Raw genomic sequence first — 24186 nt, forward strand, 5'->3', positions numbered from 1 at the left:
TGAAGACAACAGGAAATGAATGGGAACTGTGGCCAGCTAGAACTCGAATTCTCTATGAAGGGCAGCTGTGGCCCAACTCTGGCTGATTATTTATGTGCAAAATTGGGAATGACGTTGCCAGATTTTCTGATTTTTTTTTTTTTTAATTTTAAGGGTACGTGGAAATCTGAATTTTAATGTGAAAGCACCTGACTTTTAAGTGTTGGACCAAGCATAACTTCCCCCTCCCCCAAGTATTCCATGTATCAAACCAAATCTGTGTCTGGGCTATTTCCATCCAGTGGCTGTTAGTTTATGGCAGTAACCTCAAGGGCCATGCAGATGGAGATAGAGAATAATGTATAAAATAATTCAGTATAATCAAGTACCTAATTTTTCTCAATGGAGCTTGCTTGCCAAATATGTGCTAGTATAATTATCAGCCCCCAAATTAAAAGAAATTCGCTGAACCAAAATTCACACATTGCAAGACTCACTTGGGGTAATAAGTTTTTTTAATGAGACCTGGCTCTCAAGGGGTACTAAAACTTTTTATCATAAAGAATTTATTAAAGGGATTGACTAAAACTGCTAAATAAACAGTAATATCACACGAAGTAATTTCTTTTAGGAGGAATAGCTAAAGATGAGTTTTTAACATTAATTTAAAGGGAATGTACATGCTTCTTCACAGGTTGAGTCTCAAGAGAATGTGCTCCTGTTTGGATATAGCAGGTGTTTTCAAACGGACCCACGGCATCTGTGTCATCTGAGAACTCACTAGAAATGCAAATTCGTAGATCCCACCCTAGACCTAATTAATCACAGACTCTGGGGGTGGAACCCATCTCTGTTTTAACAAGCTCTCCAGGGGATTCTGATGCGTGCTCCAGTTGGAGAATCACTGCTCTGTAGTTTTTGTGCTTTGTGACTTACTTTGAAAAATGAATTTAGAAAGTTTTACTTTATGTTAAGGTTGCAGGTGTATTTTTTTAATTAACTTTTCTTACAGCTTGTTTTGGTTATTTACGTACCATACAATTCACCCATTTATTTTTTTAATAAATTTATCTATATTTTATTTATTTATTTTTGGCTGCGTTGGGTCTTCGTAGCTGTGTGCGGGCTTTCTCTAGTTGTGGCGAGCGGGGGCTACTCTTCGTTGTGGTGTGTGGGCTTCTCACTGCGGTGGCTTCTCTGGTTGCGGAACATGGGCTCTAGGCATGCGGACTTCAGTAGTTGTGGCACGCTGGCTCAGTAGTTGTGGCTCACGGGCTCTAGAGCGCAGGCTCGGTAGCTGTGGTGCACGGGCTTAGCCGCTCCGCGGCATGTGGGATCTTCCCAGACCAGGGATCGAACCCATATCCCCTGCATTGGCAGGTGGATTCTTAACCACTGTGCCACCAGGGAAGTCCCTCAATTGTTTTGGTTTTTTTTTTAAGTCATGGAATCCTCCAAATGATCCTTCGAAGAATATCTCCAGGATGTTAGAGTCTTTTAAAAAGATGACTAAGAAAAGTTGCATCCCTAAAAATTCTGTTTTAAAGTGAGATCTGTATGACAGTAGATGCAATTATATCCTCTTTCCGCCTTTCTTGTCCGCTACTCATAGAGAGATGTATTTTTCAAGGGTATTTTTTTTATTGTTAAGGGCATTAGGGGGAAGGAAGTAAGAGAGTTTTTTGGGTTTTGCTTTTTTTTTTTTTTTTTTTTTTTTTGCTTTTTTAATTGTAGGCATTTCAGCTTGTTTGTGTTCAGATGAAAATGTTAAGAAGGGATACTTCTTGGGCTTCCCTGGTGGCGCAGTGGTTGAGAGTCCGCCTGCCGATGCAGGGGACATGGGTTCGTGCCCCAGTCCGGGAAGATCCCACATGCCGCGGAGCGGCTGGGCCCGTGGGCCATGGCCGCTGAGCCTGCGCGTCTGGAGCCTGTGCTCCACAACGGGAGAGGCCACAACAGTGAGAGGCCCGCGTACCGCAAAAAAAAAAAAAAAAACAATGGTTAAGATGGTAAATTTATGTTATATACATTTTACCTCAGTAAAAACACTGGGGAAAAAAAGATGGTACCCTTTATACAGAAACACTGAATTTCCAGAAGAAAGCTGTAACCTAGAGCAGGCTCTTTGTAAATATTTGAATAAATGTATTGAGTGATTCGGGCTGTAATTATTCTTGGAGTGGCTTCTTTTGCATTTTTCCAATTTGCCTTCTTGTCGATTTCTATCAGTATTTAAAATAAGCCCTCCTCAAATTTATGACCTACAATAAGTTTTAGAAGAGTAGATTAATTGGTCAGAGCATCCATTTGTAAATATTTTGGTCATTATAATATCCTGTTCATTAACCAACTCAATTTTTTAATCAGTTCAATTTTGTAATGTCAGATTATTTGAGAAAACCTCATTTTGAGAATTAAAAAGAGTTAGTTTTATAGATTTGGATAAAGTTGCTCATGGCTTATTTTCTTTTTTTTCCTTTTTTTTTTTTTGTCGGGGGTGGAGGATGCAGGTTAGATTTTCTACAAAGGATCTCCACTAGTTCTTTGATCCTCTTCTACTTCCCAAAACTTGAAGGTTATGAAACCTCCTCAAGAGAACTTACTCTTTCTTCTCTCCCTTTCTCTTCACCATATGTATTTCTTTATTTTCCCAAGAATCTTCAGAAGTATTGTTAATCTTTTAAAATGATAAACTAGAGTTGGTGCTTATTTAGCTCGAAAAAACTGTCATTGGAAATGACACATTGTTGAGTAAGCATTCCCTAGCAGTCCACAGATTGATGGGGGCAGGGTTAAGTTCATCTCTCTGACCCTCCCTCCCTGCAGCCAGGCTGCAGGCTGCTTTATAGACACCCTATGTTGAATCCTGATACTAACAGCTGATTGTATGTTTGTCTTTTTTTAAGTTAAGGTAAAATTCATATACCATAAAATTCACCATTTTAAAGTGTAAAATTCATTGGTTTTTTAATATATTCATGAGTTTGTGCAGCCATGATGCTATCTAATTCCAGAATAATTTCACCCCCGAAACAAAGCTGTATCCCGATTCACAACCTTCCCCTAGACCCTGGCAAGCACATTCTGTCTCTATGGATTTTCCTATTCTGGACACTTGGTATAAAGAAAATTATAGCATGGTCTTTTGTGAATGGCTTCTTTCACTTAGCATAATGCTTTCAAGGTTCGTTTATGTTGTAGCATGTGTCAGCACTTCATTCCTTTTCATGGGTGAATAATACTCCATTGTACAGATACACCATATGTTTATCCATTCAACAATTGATGGATATTTGACTATTATGAGTTTTTTGGCTACTATGGATAATGCTACTATAAACATTTGTGTACAAGTTTTTGTGTGAACAAATGTTCTCAGTTGTTCTGGCTATGTACCTAGGAGTATAATTATTGGGTCACATGGTAACTCTATGCTTAACATTTTGTGAAACTGCCAAAACTGTTTTCCACAACCTGTACCATTTTAAATTCCCATCAGTAGTGTAGGAGGGTTTCGATTCTCCTCTTCCTCGTTGACACTTGTTATTGTCTCCTTTTTATTATAACTATCCTACTGAGTATGAAGTGGTATCTCATAGTGGTTTTGATTTGCATTTCCCTAAAGACAAATGATGTTGAGCATCTTTTCATGTGCTTGTTGGCTATTGGTATAGCTTTTTTTTTTTTTGAGAAGTGTCTGTTAAATTCCTTTGCCTATTTTTAAATTGAGTTGTTTGTCTTTTTATTGATACGTTTAAGGGGTTTTGATCTATTCTGGATACTGAACTCTTGTCAGGTACATAATTTATAAATATTTTCTCCGGTAGCTTGTCCTTTCACTTTGTTAACATATCCTTTGAGGCACAGTAGTTTTTAATTTTGATGAAGTCTTAATTTTTGTTTCCTTTGGTCATCTATGGTTTTGTTGTCATAGCTAAGAAACTTTGTCCCACCCAAGGTCATAAAGATTTACTATGATTTCTTCTAAGAGTGTAATTGTTTTAGCTCTTACATTTAGATCTGTAATCCATTTTCAGTTACTTTTTGTATAACGGTCTATGGTATGGGTCCAACTTCATTCTTCTGCATGTAGATACTCAGTTGTTCTAGCACTGTTTGTTAAAGAGACTGTTCTTTGCTTCATTAAATTATCTTGTCACTCTTGCTAAAAAAAAAAAAAGTAAGGGTTTATTTTTGGACTCTCAATTCTATTCCATTGATCTGTATGTCTGTCCTTATGCTAATGCCACGTAGTACTGATTATTGTATCTTTCTAGTAAGTTTTGAAATCATGAAGTGTGAGATCTCCAGCTTTGTTCTTTTTCAAGATTATTTTGGCTGTTCTAGGTCCCTTACATTTCCATATGAATTTGAGGATCAGTTTGTCAATATCCATCATTCCTACTAAGAGCCAGCTGGGATTGCATTGAATAGTAGTAGACCAGTTTGGTCATTGTTACCATTTTACTAGTATTAAGTTTTGCAGGCCATTGAACTTGGGATGTCTTTGTATTTATTTTGTTCTTTAATTTTTTTCAATGGAGTTTTGTAGTTTTTAGTGTACGTGTTATTACAATTATTTTGTTAAAGTTATTCTTAGATATTTTATTGTTTTTTGATGCTATTGAAAGTGGAGTTGTTTTCTTAGTTTCTTCTTTGAATTGTTCATTGCTAGTGTGTAGAAATACAATTGATTTTTGTATATGGCTCTTGTATCCTGCAGCCCTGCTGTACTTATTTTGTTCTAAGGGGTTTTGTGTGTGTGGTTTCCTTTGGCTTTTCTATATACAAGATCATGTCATCTGCAAATAGAGATAGTTTTACTTCTCTTGAATCCAGTTTTTTTTTTTTTTTTTTTTGGCTGCATTGTGTGTGGCTTGTGAGATCACTGGACCGCCAGGGATTCCCCAGATTCAATCTAGGTAGATGCCTTTTATTTCTTTTTCTTGCCTGTTACCCAGAGTCAAAACGTCCAATACAGTGTTGAATAGCAGTGGTGAAAGTAGACATCCTTGTCTTGTTCCTGATATTAGTAGGAAAACTTTGAGTCTTTCACCATTAAGTATAATGTTGATGATTATTGATGCTCTGCAACAGGTTGAGGAAATTCTCTTCTGTTTCTAGCTTGTTGAGTGTTTATTGTCATGAAAAGGTGTTGGAATTTATTGAATGCTTTTTCTGTCTCTGTTGAGATGATCATGTGGTTTTTGTTCTTTATTCTATCAATATGGTGTATTACATTGATTTATTTTCATATATTGAACTAACCTTGCTTTCCAGGGATAAATCCCACTTTCTCATGGTGTATAATTCTTTTTATATGTTGCTGGATCCAGTTTGCTAGTACTGTACTGAAGATTTTTACATTTATATTCATAAGGGACATTTCTTTGTGTTGTCTTTTCTGGTTCTAGTATCAGGATACTACTGGCCTCAGAGAGTGAGTTAAGACATGTTTCCTCTGTTTTTGTTTTTTGGGAGTTTGTGAAAGTTTGGTTAATTCTTCTTTAAATATCCAGTAGAAATCACCAACAAAGTCACTTGATCCTAGTTTTTTTGTGTGTGTGTGGGAAGTTTTTTGATTGCTTATTCGCTCTTTTTACTTTTCATAAGTCTATTCAGATTTTCTATTTCTTTCCTTTTTTTTTTGCGGTACGCAGGCCTCTCACTGTTGTGGCCTCTCCCGTTAGAGAGCACAGGCTCCGGACGTGCAGGCTCAGCGGCCATGGCTCACAGGCCCAGCCGCTCCACAGCATGTGGTATCTTTCCCAGACCAAGGCACGAACCCGTGTCCCCTGCGTTGGCAGGCGGACTCTCAACCACTGCACCACCAGGGAAGCCCCTTTTTTTAAAATTTTTAAAATGTTTTTAAAAAAATCTATTTTTGGCTGCTTTGGGTCTTCGTTGCTGTGCGCGGGCTTTCTCTAGTTGTGGCGAGCAGGGGCTACTCTTTGTTGTGGTGTACAGGCTTCTCATCGCGGTGGCTTTTCTTGTTGTGGAGCATGGGCTCTAGGCATGCTGGCTTCAGTAGTTGTGGCGCAGGGGCCCTAGAGTACAGGCTCAGTAGTTGTGGCGCCCAGGCTTAGCTGCTCTGCGGCATGTGGGATCTTCCCCGACCAGGGCTCAAACCCATGTCCCCTGCATTGACAGGTGGATTCTTAACCACTGTGCCACCAGGGAAGTCCCTCTATTTCTTTTTAAGTCAGTTTCAATACTTTGTGTCTTTCTAGAAGTGTGTCCATTTCATCTAGGTTATCTAGTTTATTGGCATATGGTCGTCCATGGTATTATAATCAACTTTATTTCTCTGAGATAGATAGTACTGTCCCCTCTGTCACTCTTGATATTAGTGATTTGAGTCTTCTTTTATTTTTGGTCGGTCTAGATAAAGATTTGTCAATTTTGTCGATATTTTCAAGAAACCAGCATTTTATTTACGCTCAATTCTTTATATTTCCTTCCTTCTGCTTGCTTTGTATTTAGTTTGCTTTTTGCTTTGTTTTGTTGTTAGTGTGAAAGGTTAAGTTGTTGATTTAAAGTTGTTCTTTTTTTTTTAGACATTTAAAAAAATTATTTATATATTTTTGGCTGCCTAGTTGGGGAGAGCGGGGGCTACTCCTCGTTGCGGTGCTCAGCCTTCTCATTGCGGTGGCTTCTCTTGTTGTGGAGCATGGGCTCTAGGCATGCGGGCTTCAGTAGTTGTGGCTCACGAGCTCTAGTGCGCAGGCTCAGTAGTTGTGGCGCACGGGCTTAGTTGCTCCGCGGCATGTGGGACCTTCCCAGACCAGGGCTCAAACTTGTGTCCCCTGCATTTGCAGGCAGAACCTTAACCACTGTGCCATCAGGGAAGTCCCTAAAATTGTTCTTTATTATAGACATTTATAGTTATAAATTGCTCTCTAAGCAGTGCATTCATTGCATCTCATACATTTTGGTATGTTGTGTTTATTTATTTTTTTCATCTCAAAGTGTTTTCTAATTTCCCTTGATTTTTCCTTTGATTCACTGCTTTTAAGAGTGTGTTTTTTAATATCCACATATTTGTGAGTTTCCCAGATTTCTTTCTGTTATTGATATCTACTTTCATTCCATTGTAGTTAGAGAACATATAGTGTATGACTTCATTTTTTTATGGCCTAACACATGGTGTATCCTGGAGAATGCTTCATGTGCATTTGAGGAGAATATGTGTTCTGCTATCACTGGATATAGTGTTCTATAAATGTCTGTTAGATCTATAGTTTTGTTCAAGTACTCTATTTCCTTGCTGATCTTCTGTCTAGTTGTTATATCCATTATTGAACACGCAGTATTGATGTCTCCAACTATTATTGTTTACTTATATTTTTCCCTTCAGTTCTGTCAGTTTTTGCTTCATGTGTTTTGAGGCTGTTTGATAGGTACATGTATGATTATAATTATACATGTTTGATAGACTGACCCTTTTATCATTAGAAGATAATGTCCTTCTTTGTCTCTTAACAATGTTGAAGTCTATTTTGTCTGTTATTAGTATAGTCTCTCCACTCTCTTTTGGCTCCTATTTGCATGGAATATCTTTTTTTAAAAAGCAACTTGAGGGAATTCCCTGGTGGTCCAGTAGTTAGGACTTGGTGCTTTCACTGCTGGGGCTGGGTTCCATCCCCGGCTGGGGAACGATCCCACAAGCCGTGCTGCTCGGCCAAAAAAAGACTTCACTTAGATATCATTGATATATAAAAATTATATATATTTAAGGTATACAAATTAATGTTTTGATATATATATGTGTATATATAGTGAAATAATCACCACAGTCAAGCTAATCAACATATCCATCACCTCCAGCACCAGTAGTTACCATTATGTGTGTGTGTGTGTTGAGAAGTTTAATTTCAGATCTATCCTATTAGCACATCTCAAGTATACAATATAGTATTGTTAACTGTCATCACCGTGCCATACATTAGATCTCTAGAGCTTACTCATCTTGCATAATTGAAAGTGCATGGAATATCTTTTTCTCTTCTTTTACTTTCAACTTATTTGTGTCTTTGAATCAAAAATGAATCTCAAGTAAACAGCATATAGTTGGATCACGCTTTTTTAATGCATTTTGCTATGTCTGCCTTTTAGTTGGAGTCTAATTCATTTACATTTAATGTAATTACTGATAAGATTTACATTTGCAATGTTGCTATTTGTTTTCTATGTGTCTCTTGTCTTTTTTCTTCCTGTATTTCTCAATTACCACCTTCTTTTGTGTTAAATAGATATTTTCTAATATACCATTTTAATTCCCTTGTATTTTTTTTATTTTTTTAGTTAATTTCTCAGTGGCTGCCCTGGAAATCACAGTTAACATCTTAATTTATAACAGTGTAATTTGGTTTATCATCAGCTTAATTTCATTAGTATACAGAAACTTTGCTGCTGTATTTTAAATCACATAGGAGAAAAAAATTACAACAGAAATATATTTAGTCTTTTTTTTTTTTTTTTTTTTTTTTGCGGTACAGGGGCCTCTTACTGTTGTGGCCTCTCCTGTTGCGGAGCACAGGCTCCGGACGTGCAGGCCCAGCGGCCATGGCTCACGGGCCCAGCCGCTCCACGGCATGCGGGATCCCCCCAGACCAGGGCATGAACCTGTGTCCCCTGCATCGGCAGGCAGACTCTCAACTACTGCGCCACCAGGGAAGCCCTATTTAGTCTTTTATATTTATCTATACCGTCACCTTTACCTGTGTTCTTTGCTAAATGTGGATTTGAGTTACTGTCTAGTATCCTTTCATTTCAGCCTGAAGGACTCCCTTTAGTGTTTCTGACAGGGCAGGTTTGCTAGTGATGAATTCTTTGTTTTCTGTTTATCTTGGAATGTGTTAATTTCTCCTTCATTTTTGAAGGTTAGTTTTGCTGGGCATGGAATCCTTGGTTGAGAGTTTCTTTTTCTCTCAGCACTTTGAGTATTTAATTACACTACTTTTGGCCCCTGTGGTTTCTTATGAGAAATTGGCTGTTAATGATTCCTTTTACATGATAGGCTCTTTCTTGTGTTTACAGGAGTCTCCCTTTGTCTTTTTACAGTTTGGTTATGTGGTATGGATCTTGTTGAGTTTATTCTACTTGGAGTTGAGCTTCTTGGATGTATAGATTAATGTTTTTCATCAAATTTGGGACGTTTTCTCCCATTATTTCCTCAAGTATTCTTTCTGCCCTTTTCTGTCTCTCCTATCTTCTGAAACTCCTATTATGCATATGTTGGTATGCTTGATGGATATTTGAAGCTGTATTCATTTTTCTTCATTCTTTTTTCTTTCTGTTCCTCAGACTGGATAGTCTCAATTGACCTATCTTCATGTTCCTCAGACTGGATAGTGTCAATTGACCTATCTTCATGTTCCTCAGACTGGATAGTCTCAATTGACCTATCTTCATGTTCAATGATTCTTTCTTCAACTTGCCCAAATCTACTGTTGAGTGTCTCTCATGAATTTTTCAGTTGTACTTTTTAACTCCAGAATGCCTCTTGGGTTCTTTTTTATAATTTCTCTATTGGTATTCTGTATTTTGGTGAGGTATTGTTCTCATACTTTCTTTTAGTTATTTGTACATGTTTTTTTTAGTTCTTTGAACATACTTAAATAGTTATTTTAAAGTCTTTGTCTAGTAGGTTCCTCGGGGACAATTCTTATACACTGATTTTGTTTTTGTTTTGTGAGTAGGACATACTTTCTTGTTTCTTTGTAATTTTTTCTTGAGAACTGGACATTTTCAATAATATCATGCCACAATTCTGGGAATCAGATTCTCCCCCTTCTCTGTGGTTTATTGTTGTTATTCCTTGCTGCTCCTGTTACTTTTTATTTAGTGACTTCTCTAAACTAATTTCTTTAAGTTTGTATTCTTTGTCCTGTGTGGCCATCAAGTTTCTCCTCAGTTAACTTAGTGGTCATCTAATGATTGGATAGAGATTTTCTTAAATGCCTGGAACCAGTAAGTCCCCCAGTCTTTGCTGGGGGGCTCTGTGTGCATACTGGGGCATGCCTTCTGGGCTCAGATGGGCAGTTAAGAACCCTGCCTTACCCTTCATGTCCTACTTGCACACATCCTCGCGATCAGCTAGAGGTGAGAGCTTAAGGCCTTCTCAGATCTTTCCTGAGCATGTGCATGACTTTGGGCATGCACCTAGCTCTGTGCCTGTGCATAGTCTTCTAGATTCCTAAGATTATGGAATTCCCCCAGATTTTCCTTTTAAGCTTTTTAGTCAGCTTTTTGTTGCTTCAACTGTTATTTAACATCTCAGGAGATCACAGTGTTAAACAGTTGCTCCTGATACTTTTCAACAACTGGTCCCAGGAAAAAGGCTTTCACACAGGGTGAGTTCTGAGTTTGGTTGAATAAAGACAACAAGCAAGTAGGGTCTTCCTTCCAAACAAGTGACAGTTTTGTGAATATGGGGTCAGAGCTCCTTCAGAGCTCCAAATTGCCTCCTCCAGTGGCTGCCAGGCTTGTTTTCAGTGTGGTAGTATGTTGGTTTTCAAGGCTACAGTCAAGCTAGAAGGGGAAAAGGGACAGAAATGGGGCAAGTTAAAATACCACAAACCTCATTGTTTTTACTGTGAATCAGCTGCTTTTCTTAATTTCTCCTCAGATTTTGTTAGTATTCTCTTTTCTTTTATGGAAGAGAGCATTTCCAGAGGTCCTTATTCCACTATTTTCACTGACATCACTTTGTGTCATCTTTTCTGTACTTATCAAGCCCTATTTAGTGATAATAATTGTATTCTGAGTAATAAATGCAAAAAAAGGTAATAAATGAATAGCATTTCTGTTGCTCTTTGTAAACCATTCTTTGTCAGTGATTCAAGTCATAATCTTTTTTTTAATCTAAGTGGGGAGATAGGTATGGAGTTGGATCCCCATTGTAGAAATGAGCAGACTCAGAAAGATGAAGTGTTTTGCCCAGTGTTGCCAAATTACTGTCCATTGCATTTTGACTCCCAGTTTTCAGTTCTTTCCTTCTACTCAGTTGGCCTCAGTAAATTTGTGATTTTGGTACATGAAGATACCAAGATGTAATATTATTTGGCTTTTTTTTAGTACAGTTGTATGTTGCACCATAAGAAGTTTAGTTTAAAATACTGAAGTGTTGGAACTTTCATACCATTGTCAATTATCTCAATTTGAAAGCTATTCAGTGTTTTGATTTAAAATCTCCTGTATCCTTTAAATTACCATTGTGCCCATTTTACATTTGGATGCCTAAGAAAAAGGTACACTATACAGTGACTTTAGGGGAAGGACAAGAGACTTACCTGTTTTATATTTTTGACATGCCAATAATTATCCTGATTAATGCTATAATTTTGACATGCTATTACATGTTTCTTTAACTTTGCTTGTGTTTTTATTTATATTATGAAATTAGATCAATTTACAGGAAAGAAGAACTAATCTTAAAAATCTCGTATCTTTTCAGACTCACTTTTTAAAAATTTTTATACAATTCTTAAAGGTTACATTCCATTTACAGTTATTGCAAAATATTGGCTATATTCCCTGTGTTGTACAATACATCCTTGTAACCTGTCTTACACCCAATACTTTGTACCTCCCACTCCAACCCTGTATTGCCCCTGCTATTAAATATCTTGAACTCAGAGCTGCCCTCCTTTTTTAAAGTTTGACCTTATAAGTCCTACCTGTGTCTAAATAGAGTAAGTTAACAGCAGCTGATTTAGTTAGGATGATAGCTACGTGTTTCCATATGAAGCCGTTTTCTCATCCATTATCTGCTTTATATCACTGACGTATATAGAAATAGGAACAAAGTTACTGAACATCCGGTTGATATTTGAAAATGCCATCGACTGCTGACTGCCAGGGACAGTGAGGCAGAGTATTTCTTTCAATCCCTTTGGCAACTCAGTGTGCCATGGAGTAGTGGGGTCAGAGAAGACAAAAGGGAAAAAAGATCACCGGGAGTGGAATTAATCAAGGAAGACTTCTTGCAGTTGATACTTGAGCTGAACTTTGAAGTGCAAGACCTCATTTGATAGGAAAGACAAGAGATTGTTCTAGGTAGGCCAGCACCAAGAGGTAATGGGAAGGGAGCTGAAGCTTTTCCAAGGTGATGGTCCCAGGAAGGAGCTGGGAGTAGTGAAGGTGGAACAGTCATGTTGTAAGGGCTGCTGAAATCAGGGCTTTTTTCCTCTTCTTTGATTCTTTTTTATGATGATGAGAGAAATCCCAGGGCACCAAGAGACAGAAACTGATCAAGGGGCTTCCTGGTGTTACTAGCCGTGCTTCCAGCTCATTATCCAAAGTGGGGGCTTCTCTACCCTGGCATGGCTCCCTCAGCAAAAGTACTGGAAAACAGAGAATTTTGCCCTCAACTTGAAGTAAAGTCTCTGCAGACAACTGGGTGACTGTCCCTCAGAAGGGAGTGTTTTGACTCTTCTGTCATGGATTCTCATAGGATGGGAACTAAGGGTCCTGGTGGCTTCTAGCCATACTCTTTTATTACCCTATCTGGGATATTGGGCAAGCTTTTCCTAAGTTTTTTTTTTAGAAATCATGACCCATGTATATTTTTAAATCATCAAGAGCAAATAAGTACAATTTCTAAACAACAAAGACTTTAAATAAGAGTTTTGCAGACACTGCGTGTTCCCATCCCCTTTTGAAAATATATTAGCTATTTTTTTAGGTAGGGCACACAGTTCCTCTTGTCCTTGTTTAAGAGTAACAGACAAGAGTTGCAAACTGTGAATCCATTCTGCTTCTCATGAACTGAAAGTCATTGCATGGTGTAGTCAGGAGATCTTAGACTCTATGAAAGGCATTCCACAGAGAGCCGTCCAACAATTGGAGGATTCTGGAGGGACTTAAATACCTAGCTGGACAGTATAGTTTTGATCTAGTAGCCACCAAAGAGTCTCAGCCAGAGAAGTGATATTCCTAAAATCATGTTTTAAGAAGAGATTCTACCATCTTTGTCCAGGGGTATGTGCTCATATACATCATGAATAAAGATAACCTAGCCTTACAGAATAGTTAAGTAAGGAAAATTGTGTCCGTTAGGAAAGGATCTGTATCTTTATACTGAAAGAGTCATTATTATTTCTCTACTTAGCAAAGTACCTTTAGAATACTTACAGCCTTCCAAAATGTAATGTGTACAAGACCACATATTATATAATTTACTTAAGAGGTGTTCTATGTTTTATGTTTTATGACAGGTTGTTGCAGTGCTCAAATTCATTGTGATAGTATCTTTTATTTTTGGTAATTTAAAACACATTTTTCCCCTTTAGGAAGGTTAAGATGTGTGTAGAGGAAAAAAAACTCCTCCTACGTTTTATAAGCTGCTTATACTTGTAACACAGATTAACTTTCCTGCACATAAAGGGAATACTGGAAAACTCTTGCATGATTAAATATGCCCCTAAGGGATTAAATTTTTCCACATATTTTTCAAGCCAGAGCTATTAATAATGCTTCACCCTTAAACTTGCTGTACATCCTGATTATGGGGGAGGCCTTCACTCATTCTGCCCTTGCTGCTAGTTTTTTCACTGTCCAGGTTTGTAGCACTACACAGTTAGGTGTGGAAACGTAGGCTTGAAATCTGAGAATAAGTAAGGTCTGACAAAGTGCCATCTCTGGAGTTACTCCAAATTTTTTTTTCAAAGTTTTTGCCCGTTTTTCACTCCCATGTCTTCTTTTTTTTTTCTTTTAACCTTAATGGAAACCTAGCACAAAGTAGCTGTTTAATTAGTTTAGTAGTTCACCCAGGAATAAGTGATCACTGAATGGACCGAGAGATTACCATACTAAGTGAATTAAGACAGAAAGAGAAAGACAGATACCATATGATATCACTTTTGTGGGATCTAAAAAAAAAATAGAAATGAACTTACTTACAAAATGGAAATAGACCCACAGGCAGAGAAAACTAACATATAGTTACCAAGGGGGAAAAGAGAGGAGGGATAAATTAGGAGTTTGACATCAACATATACATACTACTGTATATAAAATAGATAACCAACACGGACCAACTCTATAGCACAGGAATTATACTCAGTATTCTCTAATAACCTGTATGGGGAAAGAATCTAAAAAGAATATATAGGGCTTCCCTGGTGGCCAGTGGTTGAGAGTCCGCCTGCCGATGCAGGGGACGTGGGTTCGTGCCCCGCTCCGGGATGATCCCACATGCCGCGGAGCGGCTGGGCCCGTGAGCCATGGCCACTGAGCCTGCGCGTCCAGAGCCTGTGCTCCGCAACGGGAGAGGCCACAACAGTGAGAGGCCCACCAAAAAAAAAAAAAAAAAAAAAGCTAAAAGAATATATATATATATATATCTGAATCACTTTGCTGAATACCTGAAACTAACACAACATCATAAATGAACTATATGTCAATTAAAAAATAAATTGAAAAAATAAAAACAGCAATATTAATATCATGCCTCTTAAAAAAAAAAGTGAGTTCACTAAACACACAGCATTTAGCATTTCAAAAAAGATCACTTACTTTCTATGCACATTTTTCCTGAGATAACATTCTGGTTTGTAAGGACTCCCATAATTACTGAGGCATTCAATTATTAAGTGCCTTTTTATCCAGGCATTGGATTGTCAAATTAATTTACTGTGGCTAATCAGCCAAAGACTGTACTTCGTTAATGCCTTGGGGCAACAGTCATCCCCTGCCTCTCCAGCTCTCCACATTCCGTCTCTCTGTCCCTACAGCCTGCAGGTCTTTCCTCACCAGCCTCAGGTCCCTTCATCGCTGCTCACTAGCCCCTCAAATTCTTTGACCCTTTCTGGCCAGTCCTCAAGCTTATTAGATGGGTCCTTAACTACCTTTCTCCCCAAACTTATATTTTCTGTCCTGAGCAGGGGCTTTAGATTGCTTAGCACTCTTCATGGGCTGCTGATTAGCTGCCCTTCTCACATTCCCACCCAGCTGCCCCAGACTGTCATCACCCCCCTCAAGCTCCATGTCCCACCCCATCCCCTTTTCTGGCAGCAGATGACCTTGCTGCCTGCTGTTCAGACCATAGAGTTCCTCGGCCCCCAGTTCCCTTCTCTCCTAACTTAACATTTCAACTGCTTTGCTGGTCCCTACCTACACACTTCTGTGCCCGGGGCAGAGCCACCCCTCTAGCTCCAACTTCTTCATTAGGACTTTAGAGTTCTTCCTCTTCTTCTGAGAACTTTCTCCAGCACTGAAGAAAAAAATAAAAACTAAGTTGAGATTTTAATATTATTTGACGAAGTAATATGTGCACATGGTTTTAAAAATTCATGTAGTGTAGAAGAATGTACAGAGGCAACTACTTGATGTCAGGTGTGTGTGTCTGTGTGTGTGTGTCTGTGTGTGTGTGTGTGTGTATTCTTCCAGAGATATTATATGCAAAAACAAGCCTATGCGTATGTGCATTTCCCTTTCTTCCTCTCTCCTTCTCCACCTTTATTTTAAAAATATTAATACTAGTCCCATGGTCTGGACATTGCTTTTTAATATATCTCTGTCTTGGAAATCAGTTTATGTTAGTACTATAGAACCACCTCCTCCTTTTTTTTTTTTTAATCTTTATTGGATTATAATTACTTCACAATACTGTGTTAGTTTCTGTTGCACAGAAGGTGAATCAGCCATATGCATACATGTATCCCCGTATCTCCTCCCTCTTGCATCTCCCTCCCACCCTCCCTATCCCACCTCTCTAGGTCATCACAAAGCACCTAGCTGATCTGCTTGTGCTATGCTGCTGCTTCCCGCTAGCTAACTATTTTACATTCGGTAGTGTATATATGTCGATGCTGCTCTCACTTCGCCCCAGCTTCCTGCTCCCCCCACTGTGTCCTCAAGTCCATTCTGTACGTCTACGTCTTTATTCCTGCCCTGCCACTAGGTTCATCAGTACAATTTTTTTTTTTTTTTAGATTCCATATATATGTGTTAGCACTACAATGAGGTATCACCTCACACCAGTCAGAATGGCCATGATCAAAAAATCTAGAAACAGTAAATGCTGGAAAGGGTGTGGTGAAAAGGGAACCCTCCTACACTGTTGGTGGGAATGTAAATTGATACAACCACTATGGAGAACAGTATGGAGGTTCCTTAAAAAACTAAAAATAGAACTGCCTCATTCTTTTAATGGATCCTGATTATGTCCTTGATTGTAAATATACCACAATTTAGTTAATTAGTCCCCTTTAAAAGGGTAGTTATTCTTAATCTTTTGTTGCTGCAAACGGTGTTGCAGTGAGTGTCCTTACACATCAGTCTTTGTGCCCATGTAGGCAGGGTAAAAGCAGGAATGGTGTGGGCATGCTGCCTAAGAGTCAACATTCTCATCATCAGGTTTCCTTTAAAATGTCTACTATGTAAACTAAAAGATAATTGAATATTGAAGAATATTGGAAAAAAGGGAATCACAATTCCCCAACCCTCAACAACAACAAAGAGTCTTTGAAAAGTCTTTGAAGTGGAATTGCTGGATTGAAGGGCTTATACATTTTTATTTCTGAATGGAGAAAAAAATTTTCTAATTCTTTTTTCTATATCGTGTGTCATTGCTTCTCCAACCTTTCTGTTCATGTGTTGATTTCTTAGATTTATCTTCAATGTCTGCTGTCTTTTTGAAACTTTCATCTCTTTATTTATTGAGTTTTGAGAGAATTTCCAAGGCATAATGGTTCAGTGTTTGCTTTTTGCAGTTCACAGTTCTTAATGATTGTTGAATTCCTAAACGTGATAGTCATTTTTTGCGTGTGTGTGTGGTTTGCTTTTAGGTAGTCATATGTTCTTACATTGTTCTCAGAAGACTAGTGGTCTCCTATCTTTTGATCTTTTTGTTGAAGGACAACATGTATATGAAAACATGCTTGATAGTTTTTCACAAAGTATACCTTTGTAACCAGAACCCAGATAAAAGAACAAATATTACCAACATCTCAGGACCTCTCCTGTGCCCAATTCCAATTACAGTCCTTCAATGGATAACCGCTCTCCTGACTTTTACACCACAGGTTCATTTAAAAAAAAAAAACTTTATGTAATTGTAATCCTGTAGCACATTATGTTTGTGAGAATTATGTATATTGTTGCGTGTAGTTGTCTGTTTATTTCTGTATGATATTCCATTGTATGAATAAACCACAGTTTGTTAATTCATTCTACTGTCGATGGACACTTGTGTAGTTTCTAGTTTGAGGCTATCATGAATAGTGCTTCTATGGATACTTTTGTTCAGGTCTTTTGATGCACATATGTACATATTTTTTGTTGGATGTATATATCTAGGAGTAGAATTTCATGATCACAGGGCATATACATGTTAAACCTCTAAAGCAGTTATCTCATTTTGCCTTCTGATGAGAATACTGGTTGTTCCACCTCCTTGTCAGTACTTGGTATTTTCTGTCTTTTTCATTTTAGCCATTCTGGTAGGTATGAATTAGTAGTTCATTGTGGTTTTAGTTGTCATTTTCCTGATAACTTGTAATGTTGAGCAACTTTTCATATGTTTATTGACTATTTGGGCAACTTCTTTTGTGATATGCCTGGTGAAATTCATTTTTACATTAAAAAAATTTTTTTAATACATTTTACTAGCAGGTAGGCCACATTTCCCACCCTTTTGTCCCCACCATTTCCCTTTATCCTTAAAAAATTTTTTTCTTGGCTCTTCTCTTGACTATTATTTTTCTCCTAAAAAGTGAACTTTAGAATCAGCAACCTCAACTCTTCTAGAAGTTTCAGTGAATTTGCATGTAACTTACTTTGTTGGAGAAATACCATCATCTAAATTGGAAGATGATGTTGTCATTCTTTCTAAGAAAGAGAAAATAATAAATCCTAAGCCCTCACAGTTGTTTGCCTACCATATTGATTTTTCCCATATTTAATTTTTAATTCTAGTTTTAATTCCATTTTTGACAAGTGATTATTAGAAGTGAAACTCTCTTAATATGCATTTAAAGCCTACAGCCCCCTTAAGTACATCTATATGTATAAATATCTTACAGGTTCTTGATCAGTATGAACGAGAAGGATTTAATTTCCTGGTGAAGGTGTTTAATTCTTCACATTCCTTCTTAGAGGATTTGACTGGTCTTACGTTGCTGCATCAGGAGACCCAGGCTGCTGAGGTAAGACTAAAACAAGCATTTTGTTCAGAAGGCTGATGTGTTTCAAACCTGTTTGATAATTGGATTTATGGAAAAGGAAGGAAGCAGTTCATTACAGTTTTTCCTTAGGACAAAATCGCTAAATAAGTCTGCTACTTATCAGAAAATGAACCTTCTGCAGTTGCTGGATGACGCAGTGTGCAGGTATTGTGTGGTAGGTTCCAAATGCACAAAATTGCTGATAAAGGAAGTACAGGTTATTGATTTCCAAGCACCTCTGGTCCTTACTGAAGAACAGCATGCCTGTGGCCCTTGGAGGGTTGGCTGTGATGTCCATACATCAAAATGCAAGTCAGGGAAGACATTGGACTCTGGCCATGTCTTTTATTTCACAGCTGAACCCATCTTTGTAGGCCACTGAACCTCACCACGAAATGGCTTCCTCAGTTACAACCTAAGAGAGTTTTGTTTTGCTTGTCATTTAGAATATTTTGCAAATCGTAATTTCCTGGGTTGCTACCAGTGTGCGTGTGTGTGTGTGTGTGTGTGTGTGTGTGTGTGTGTGTGTGTGTGTGTTTTAAGACTGGGATTACAAACTAGATTATCATTTTGCTTTTCCAAATGCTCACTGTACTTAGAAAAGGGTATGCTGTGTATGTGTGGCACCGCTGGGTCACTTGGCCAAACAGACAGTTCCTCAAAATGGATGAATGAGATTAAATGAGATTAAACCAACATCTGCCCCCGCCATTCCCTACCCACCTCCAACCCCCACCCCACCCCACCCCCACCCAGTAGCCTAGGTAAAGAAGCTCTTAGGAAAAATGTGGCCTGTCATAGCGTTTCCGCAAGCTGCATAAGGAAAACCTGGAGTGCCTGTATCCTATGGGAGTGGAATACTTGCAAAGTTACCATCAGTCCCATAGTAACTGATGTTGAGAGTAAGATAGTTCCTCTGTTGAGTAACAGATGTTGAGTAACATAGTTGATTGATTTCTGTCTGGGGTTTTGTATGCTCAACATTGGGGGAAGCCCCAGTGGTCAGTGAGTGATGGTCAAGCCCAATACTGCAGTAGCTGGTGGTGAAAAGGCTGGTGTTTGGAAGACTGGAACTAGCCCTGAGTATAGGAAAACGATGTAGAAATAGCAGAAGGAAATCTTGTGAAGGTTTCAGCAGCCACCCCAGAAAATCATGGTAGTGCTCTTCCAGTGCTAGACTTAGAGCTGAAACTGATTCTTCTTTGACTTGATTTGGTGTCCTCTGGGCATTCAGCAGATGCAATCTTCCACTTATGACCAATAGTTAGACCCACGTAGGGTATCTTAGCTTCATTTTCAGGAGATGAATGGCATCTCTACAGGACTTTAAGAGATGTTGAGATGTTTCTCAGAGCTGTGATTGGCTTCCCAGACATGGTTCAGAGTTTTATGTTGATCGTGGCTGCCATTTTTTCTTTTGAGCAGCACTGATGGCAAGGGAAAGATAGCTTACGGGTCTTTTCAACCACGCAGTCATTTGACTAGTTGGCTGGGGGAATTTTTCCACCCAGCTAGAAATAATTCACATACTTCTCTTTAACTGCCTGGAAGAATTGCAACTTGAAATTGATCCCATGTTTCACTCTTTAAAAACAGAGCAGATGCTCGGATAATGGGCCGATTCCTTCATTAAACCTGGCTTGTTTTGCGTTTTGGTTGGTCAAACATTCATAATCTTTTCAAAGGCCCAGAAGGAGAAGGGGAAGTTTGAGAGCAATAGCAGCTAGGTGGTAGGGCGGAAGGGGGTATGATTTCATCCACAAGTCTTATCTTTCTTCTTGAAGTTTTCCTCTATTAAATTACATTTATAGTTTTGGAATCATAAGTTACACATCAAATTTTAGATTAGAGGTGGTAAACTGGTTGGCCTATGAGCCAGATATGGCTTACAGGTGTGTTTTGTTTGGCCCACCCTATGTGTTAAATTCTCAATAAAGCCAACATTTAAAAATAATGAGTTTTACCTAAAAATATGAACATTCCCATTTCCAGCTTCTTTGAAAAATCAGATCTGGCAACCCCAGGCCTGCATTCCTTAATAGTGATGTTAGCTGGAGCCAAGAAGAAAATTTTATAGATAAATAATGCACTTGATACAAATTTTTAAAGGCATAAAAATATTCTGTGTGGAAAGGAAACCTTCCTTCTGCACCTGTCCCTTAACACCCAGTTCTCTTCCTGGAGACACACACTGCTGTTAGTTTCTTGCCCAAAGGTATTCTTTAGGTGAGGATGCTCTGTTTAGAAGATGTTCTTCACAGTATGGAGGTTCCTTAAACAACTAAAAATAGAACTACCATACAACCCAACAATCCCACTACTGGGCATATACCCTGAGAAAACCATAATTCAAAAAGAGTCATGTACCACAGTGTTCACTGCAGCTCTATTTACAATAGCCAGGACACGGTAGCAACCTAAGTGTCCATCGACAGATGAATGGATAAAGAAGATGTGGCACATACATACAATGGAATATTACTCAGCCATAAAAAGAAATGAAATTGAGTTATTTGTAGTGAGGTGGATGGACCTAGAGTCTGTCATACAGAGTGAGGTAAGTCAGAAGGAGAAAAAGAAATACCGTATGCTAACACATATATAAGGAATTAGAAAAATAAAAAAAGGTTATGAAGAACCTAGGGGCAGGACCGGAATAAAGACGCAGACCTAATAGAGAATGGACTTGAGGACACGGGGAGGGGGAAGGGTAAGCTGGGACAAAGTGAGGAGTGGCATGGACATCTACACACTACCAAACGTAAAATAGATAGCTAGTGGGAAGTGGCCGCATAGCACAGAGAGGTCAGCTTGTGACCACCTAGAGGGGTGGGATAGGGCGGGTGGGAGGGAGACGCAAGAGGGAGGAGATATGGGGATATATGTATACGTATAGCTGATTCACTTTGTTATACAGCAGAAACTAACACATCATTGTGAAGCAATTATACTCCAATAAAGATGTTAAAAAAAAAAAAAAGAGGTTCTTCAGTTGATGACCCTTATTGGTATTGGAATTTGCAACTCCTGTCTTAGGAAAGGATTATTCTTTTTCTTAAAAAGCTCTAAATAGGACTGTGTTTTAAAAAGATAATTCTCACCAGCAGACCTCAGAGCAACAAAAATCATTGTCTTGCCTATATTTTTTTACTTTACTGTGAAAAATGTGTGTGTAAATACATAAGTATTAATATCAAAAAATATACACATATACACTGTGTAAAGCTAGTGTTTTGATTTGCGTACTTGATTCCCAGTGCATTTACAGATGTTCAGTAATAAAAATACAAACTTCTGTGTCCCATATAGAAAGGTCCCAACTTACTTATTTTAGCAGTGCAATCAGGAACGCCCAATTAATTCTCATCTTGGGCTGTTTTCACCCATCAGCACTGGAATATCAAAAGATATGTGACAGTATCATGTGATACATTGTTTACAAAATATGTATTTGTGCAAATACTAGCTTAAAAAAAAAACCTTTACTGAACATCTTTTGAAAACTTGGTAGCAAGGCACTATGCTAGTGACTGAATACAGAAGTTAATGAAATGAGTTCACAGTCTAGTGTGCAAAGCAGAGACGTAAATAGTGAACTCTAGTATCATCAGAAATGTTGTAGTCATTTATATATTAGGTGCTGAGGGAGCAGAGGAAGTTACTCCCTGGGGGAGCAGGGATGTCAAGGAGAACTTCCCAGGGACCAAATACTCCATTTAGTTTTAAAGGATGAGTAGGCGCTCTCTAAAAATAAGAGTTGGATTTGGGCAGGGAAAGTGTACGGAAGGAGTCGGACAGGAAGGGAGGGCCAGGGCATCCTAGGGATAAAGGACCCAGAGGCCAGGAGTCTTCGGTGTGTCACTCAGATTGTGAGCATTTAGTTGGAGTTACCTGAAATCAGATAATATACTTTTTAGTAACAGTTTTATTGACCTATAACTCACATACCATGAAATTTACCCTTTAAGAGTATATAATCTGGTGGTTTTTAGTGCATTCACAGAGTTGTTAGGCTGCTGTTATTCCTAAGTTTAGTACCTTCTCATGCCCACGAAAAGGAGCTCCGTACCCATTGAGCCGTCACTCCTTGTTCCCACCTGCTCCTTGCAGTCCTGATAACTGCTCATCTCCCTGCTGTCTCGCGGGATTTGCCTATTCTGGACATGTCACATAAATGAAACCAAACAATGCATGGCCTTTGTGTCTGATGTCTGTAACTTAGCATGATGTTTTCTAGGTTCATCCATATTGTAGCAAGGTAATTCTTCTCAATTTAAAGAAGAAAAATGTTTTGATGCTATTAAACTTTCTCCTATCCCTTAATACCTGTGGTCTGTCTCCCTAAATATATCCCCTTTATGAAGGATGAATACAAAGCTGATCCCGCTAGAGACTACAAATCCCTTTATTTTCATAGAAAGGGGCACAGAGAGAATGGATTGAGAGAGATATTCAAGACAGAATCATCCAGATTTAGTGAGATTGACCAGTACAACCCAGTTTTTTGTACCCATCTCCCTTCCATCATCAAGTATACAAAAATGATTGCCATTATTTTAGTCCAGGTTACTAGTTTAATGATAGTGCTGTTGAGATTAACAAACAAACTGCCAGGTTGGTTTCTGTTGGAGGAGGGGTCGAGGAGCAAGGTGCAGAGTGGGGACTGGCAGTGGGGTGGAGGGGGCGCCAGACTCACAAAGGTAACTTTGTCTGGGGGTATGATATTTTGAGGTAGTGGAATAAATGAGTGAAAATGACTAGATGGTATTAGAGATAGGATGGAGATAGAGTTTGGAGAAAAAGAACAGAACTGGTAGATTGATTTCTCAGATAAAATTATTCTGTTTCATTTAGCACAATGAGGCGAAGCTGTAGAGCTAGGATGCAAGAAAACTTAGAAATGTGTGTGGTATGTTCATTTTATTTCAAGCTGTAGATTAAAAAATTTTAAATACCCACGTCAGAAATGTTTTTGGTAATGCTAACATTTCATAAGGAAAGGGTATTGGACAGAGATTCGTGTTCTTTGTAGCCCGTCTAGCTGCCAAATTGTAGGTGCATCTGCCCATGAGGTATTAAAAGGCCCCACTCAGCTTTTCACGCTCTTAAAATGTTGCTGGCTGAGTACGGAATTTTGCATGGAGTTCTGACCTTTCCTTTCAAGACCCTTACTGAGAATGGGTTTGGATATTTGGAGATTGACCCCAGGTCCATATGGCTCCTAGATGGCTGTTTATCCCAGTTGGAACCAAAGGGAATGGCCTTAAAGTTGATGAAACACAAGATATCCAAGTCACAAAGCTGTTGAAGTGCTCACCAAATACTGTTTAAATTGCTGAATTTGTTGAAGAAAGGCTTAGTCTAAACCAAACATGTGAATGACTTAGCCATCTTTTCATAAAATGTGCTGTGACTTATCTTCTTAGGGTTATTTTTCATCAAGTATCAGTTCACATGTACTGATTTAGTTCCAACTGTGAGTTCAACATCGTGCTGTGGGAAACGCCAAATAATTTTCAAATTCTATCTAACTAGAGAGAAAACACTGATTATAAGAGTTAATGAAACAAGCTATATTGGTATATCCTTGAGATACTCAAATTCCAAAATTCCATGACCCAACTTTCCTGAAATATTTCATTCTCATTCTTGAAAGTTTGCAAGTTTCATGATTCCAAGATTAATTTTAGGCTATGTTTTCTCCCCTTGACTGATGCTGTATCATACAGTTATGTTTTTAGGATTGCAGTTACAGCATTCTTTCAAAAGAATTGCATTTTTGCTAAGCAGAAGTTGCTTTCTGCATAATTGGGGATTAATGAATGATCATTTATAAAGTAAGTTTAGCACACCAGCTATAACATAGGATGTAAGGTCATAAACAGACTAGAAATGCACAGGGCTGGGCCGATGGGTTGATTTTTTAATTAAAACTCAGATTTTGACTCATCCACTACAGAATTCAGAATTCTAGAAGATAAAATGCCCATTTCTCTCCTAGCAGGAAAGTCATATGAGAAACATTATAGTCATGTGA

At 38.4% G+C, this 24186-nt stretch overlaps 1 protein-coding gene across 5 annotated transcripts in view; it reads left to right on the forward strand.

Moving 5' to 3' along the window:
* ATG7 (autophagy related 7) overlaps positions 1-24186 on the forward strand; it is a 243864-nt gene that overhangs the window by 99298 nt on the left and 120380 nt on the right. For 2 of the 5 annotated variants that reach the window (XM_060023057.1, XM_060023058.1), the window contains one exon: positions 18009-18131. The exons of the other annotated variants lie outside the window; for them this stretch is intronic. In XM_060023057.1, the coding sequence (XP_059879040.1) occupies positions 18009-18131 (123 nt within the window). The remainder of the gene's footprint in view (positions 1-18008; positions 18132-24186) is intronic. 5 annotated transcript variants of the gene reach the window in all.

The sequence above is a fragment of the Delphinus delphis genome, chromosome 10 (assembly GCF_949987515.2).
Source record: "Delphinus delphis chromosome 10, mDelDel1.2, whole genome shotgun sequence".
Lineage (NCBI taxonomy): Eukaryota > Metazoa > Chordata > Mammalia > Artiodactyla > Delphinidae > Delphinus > Delphinus delphis.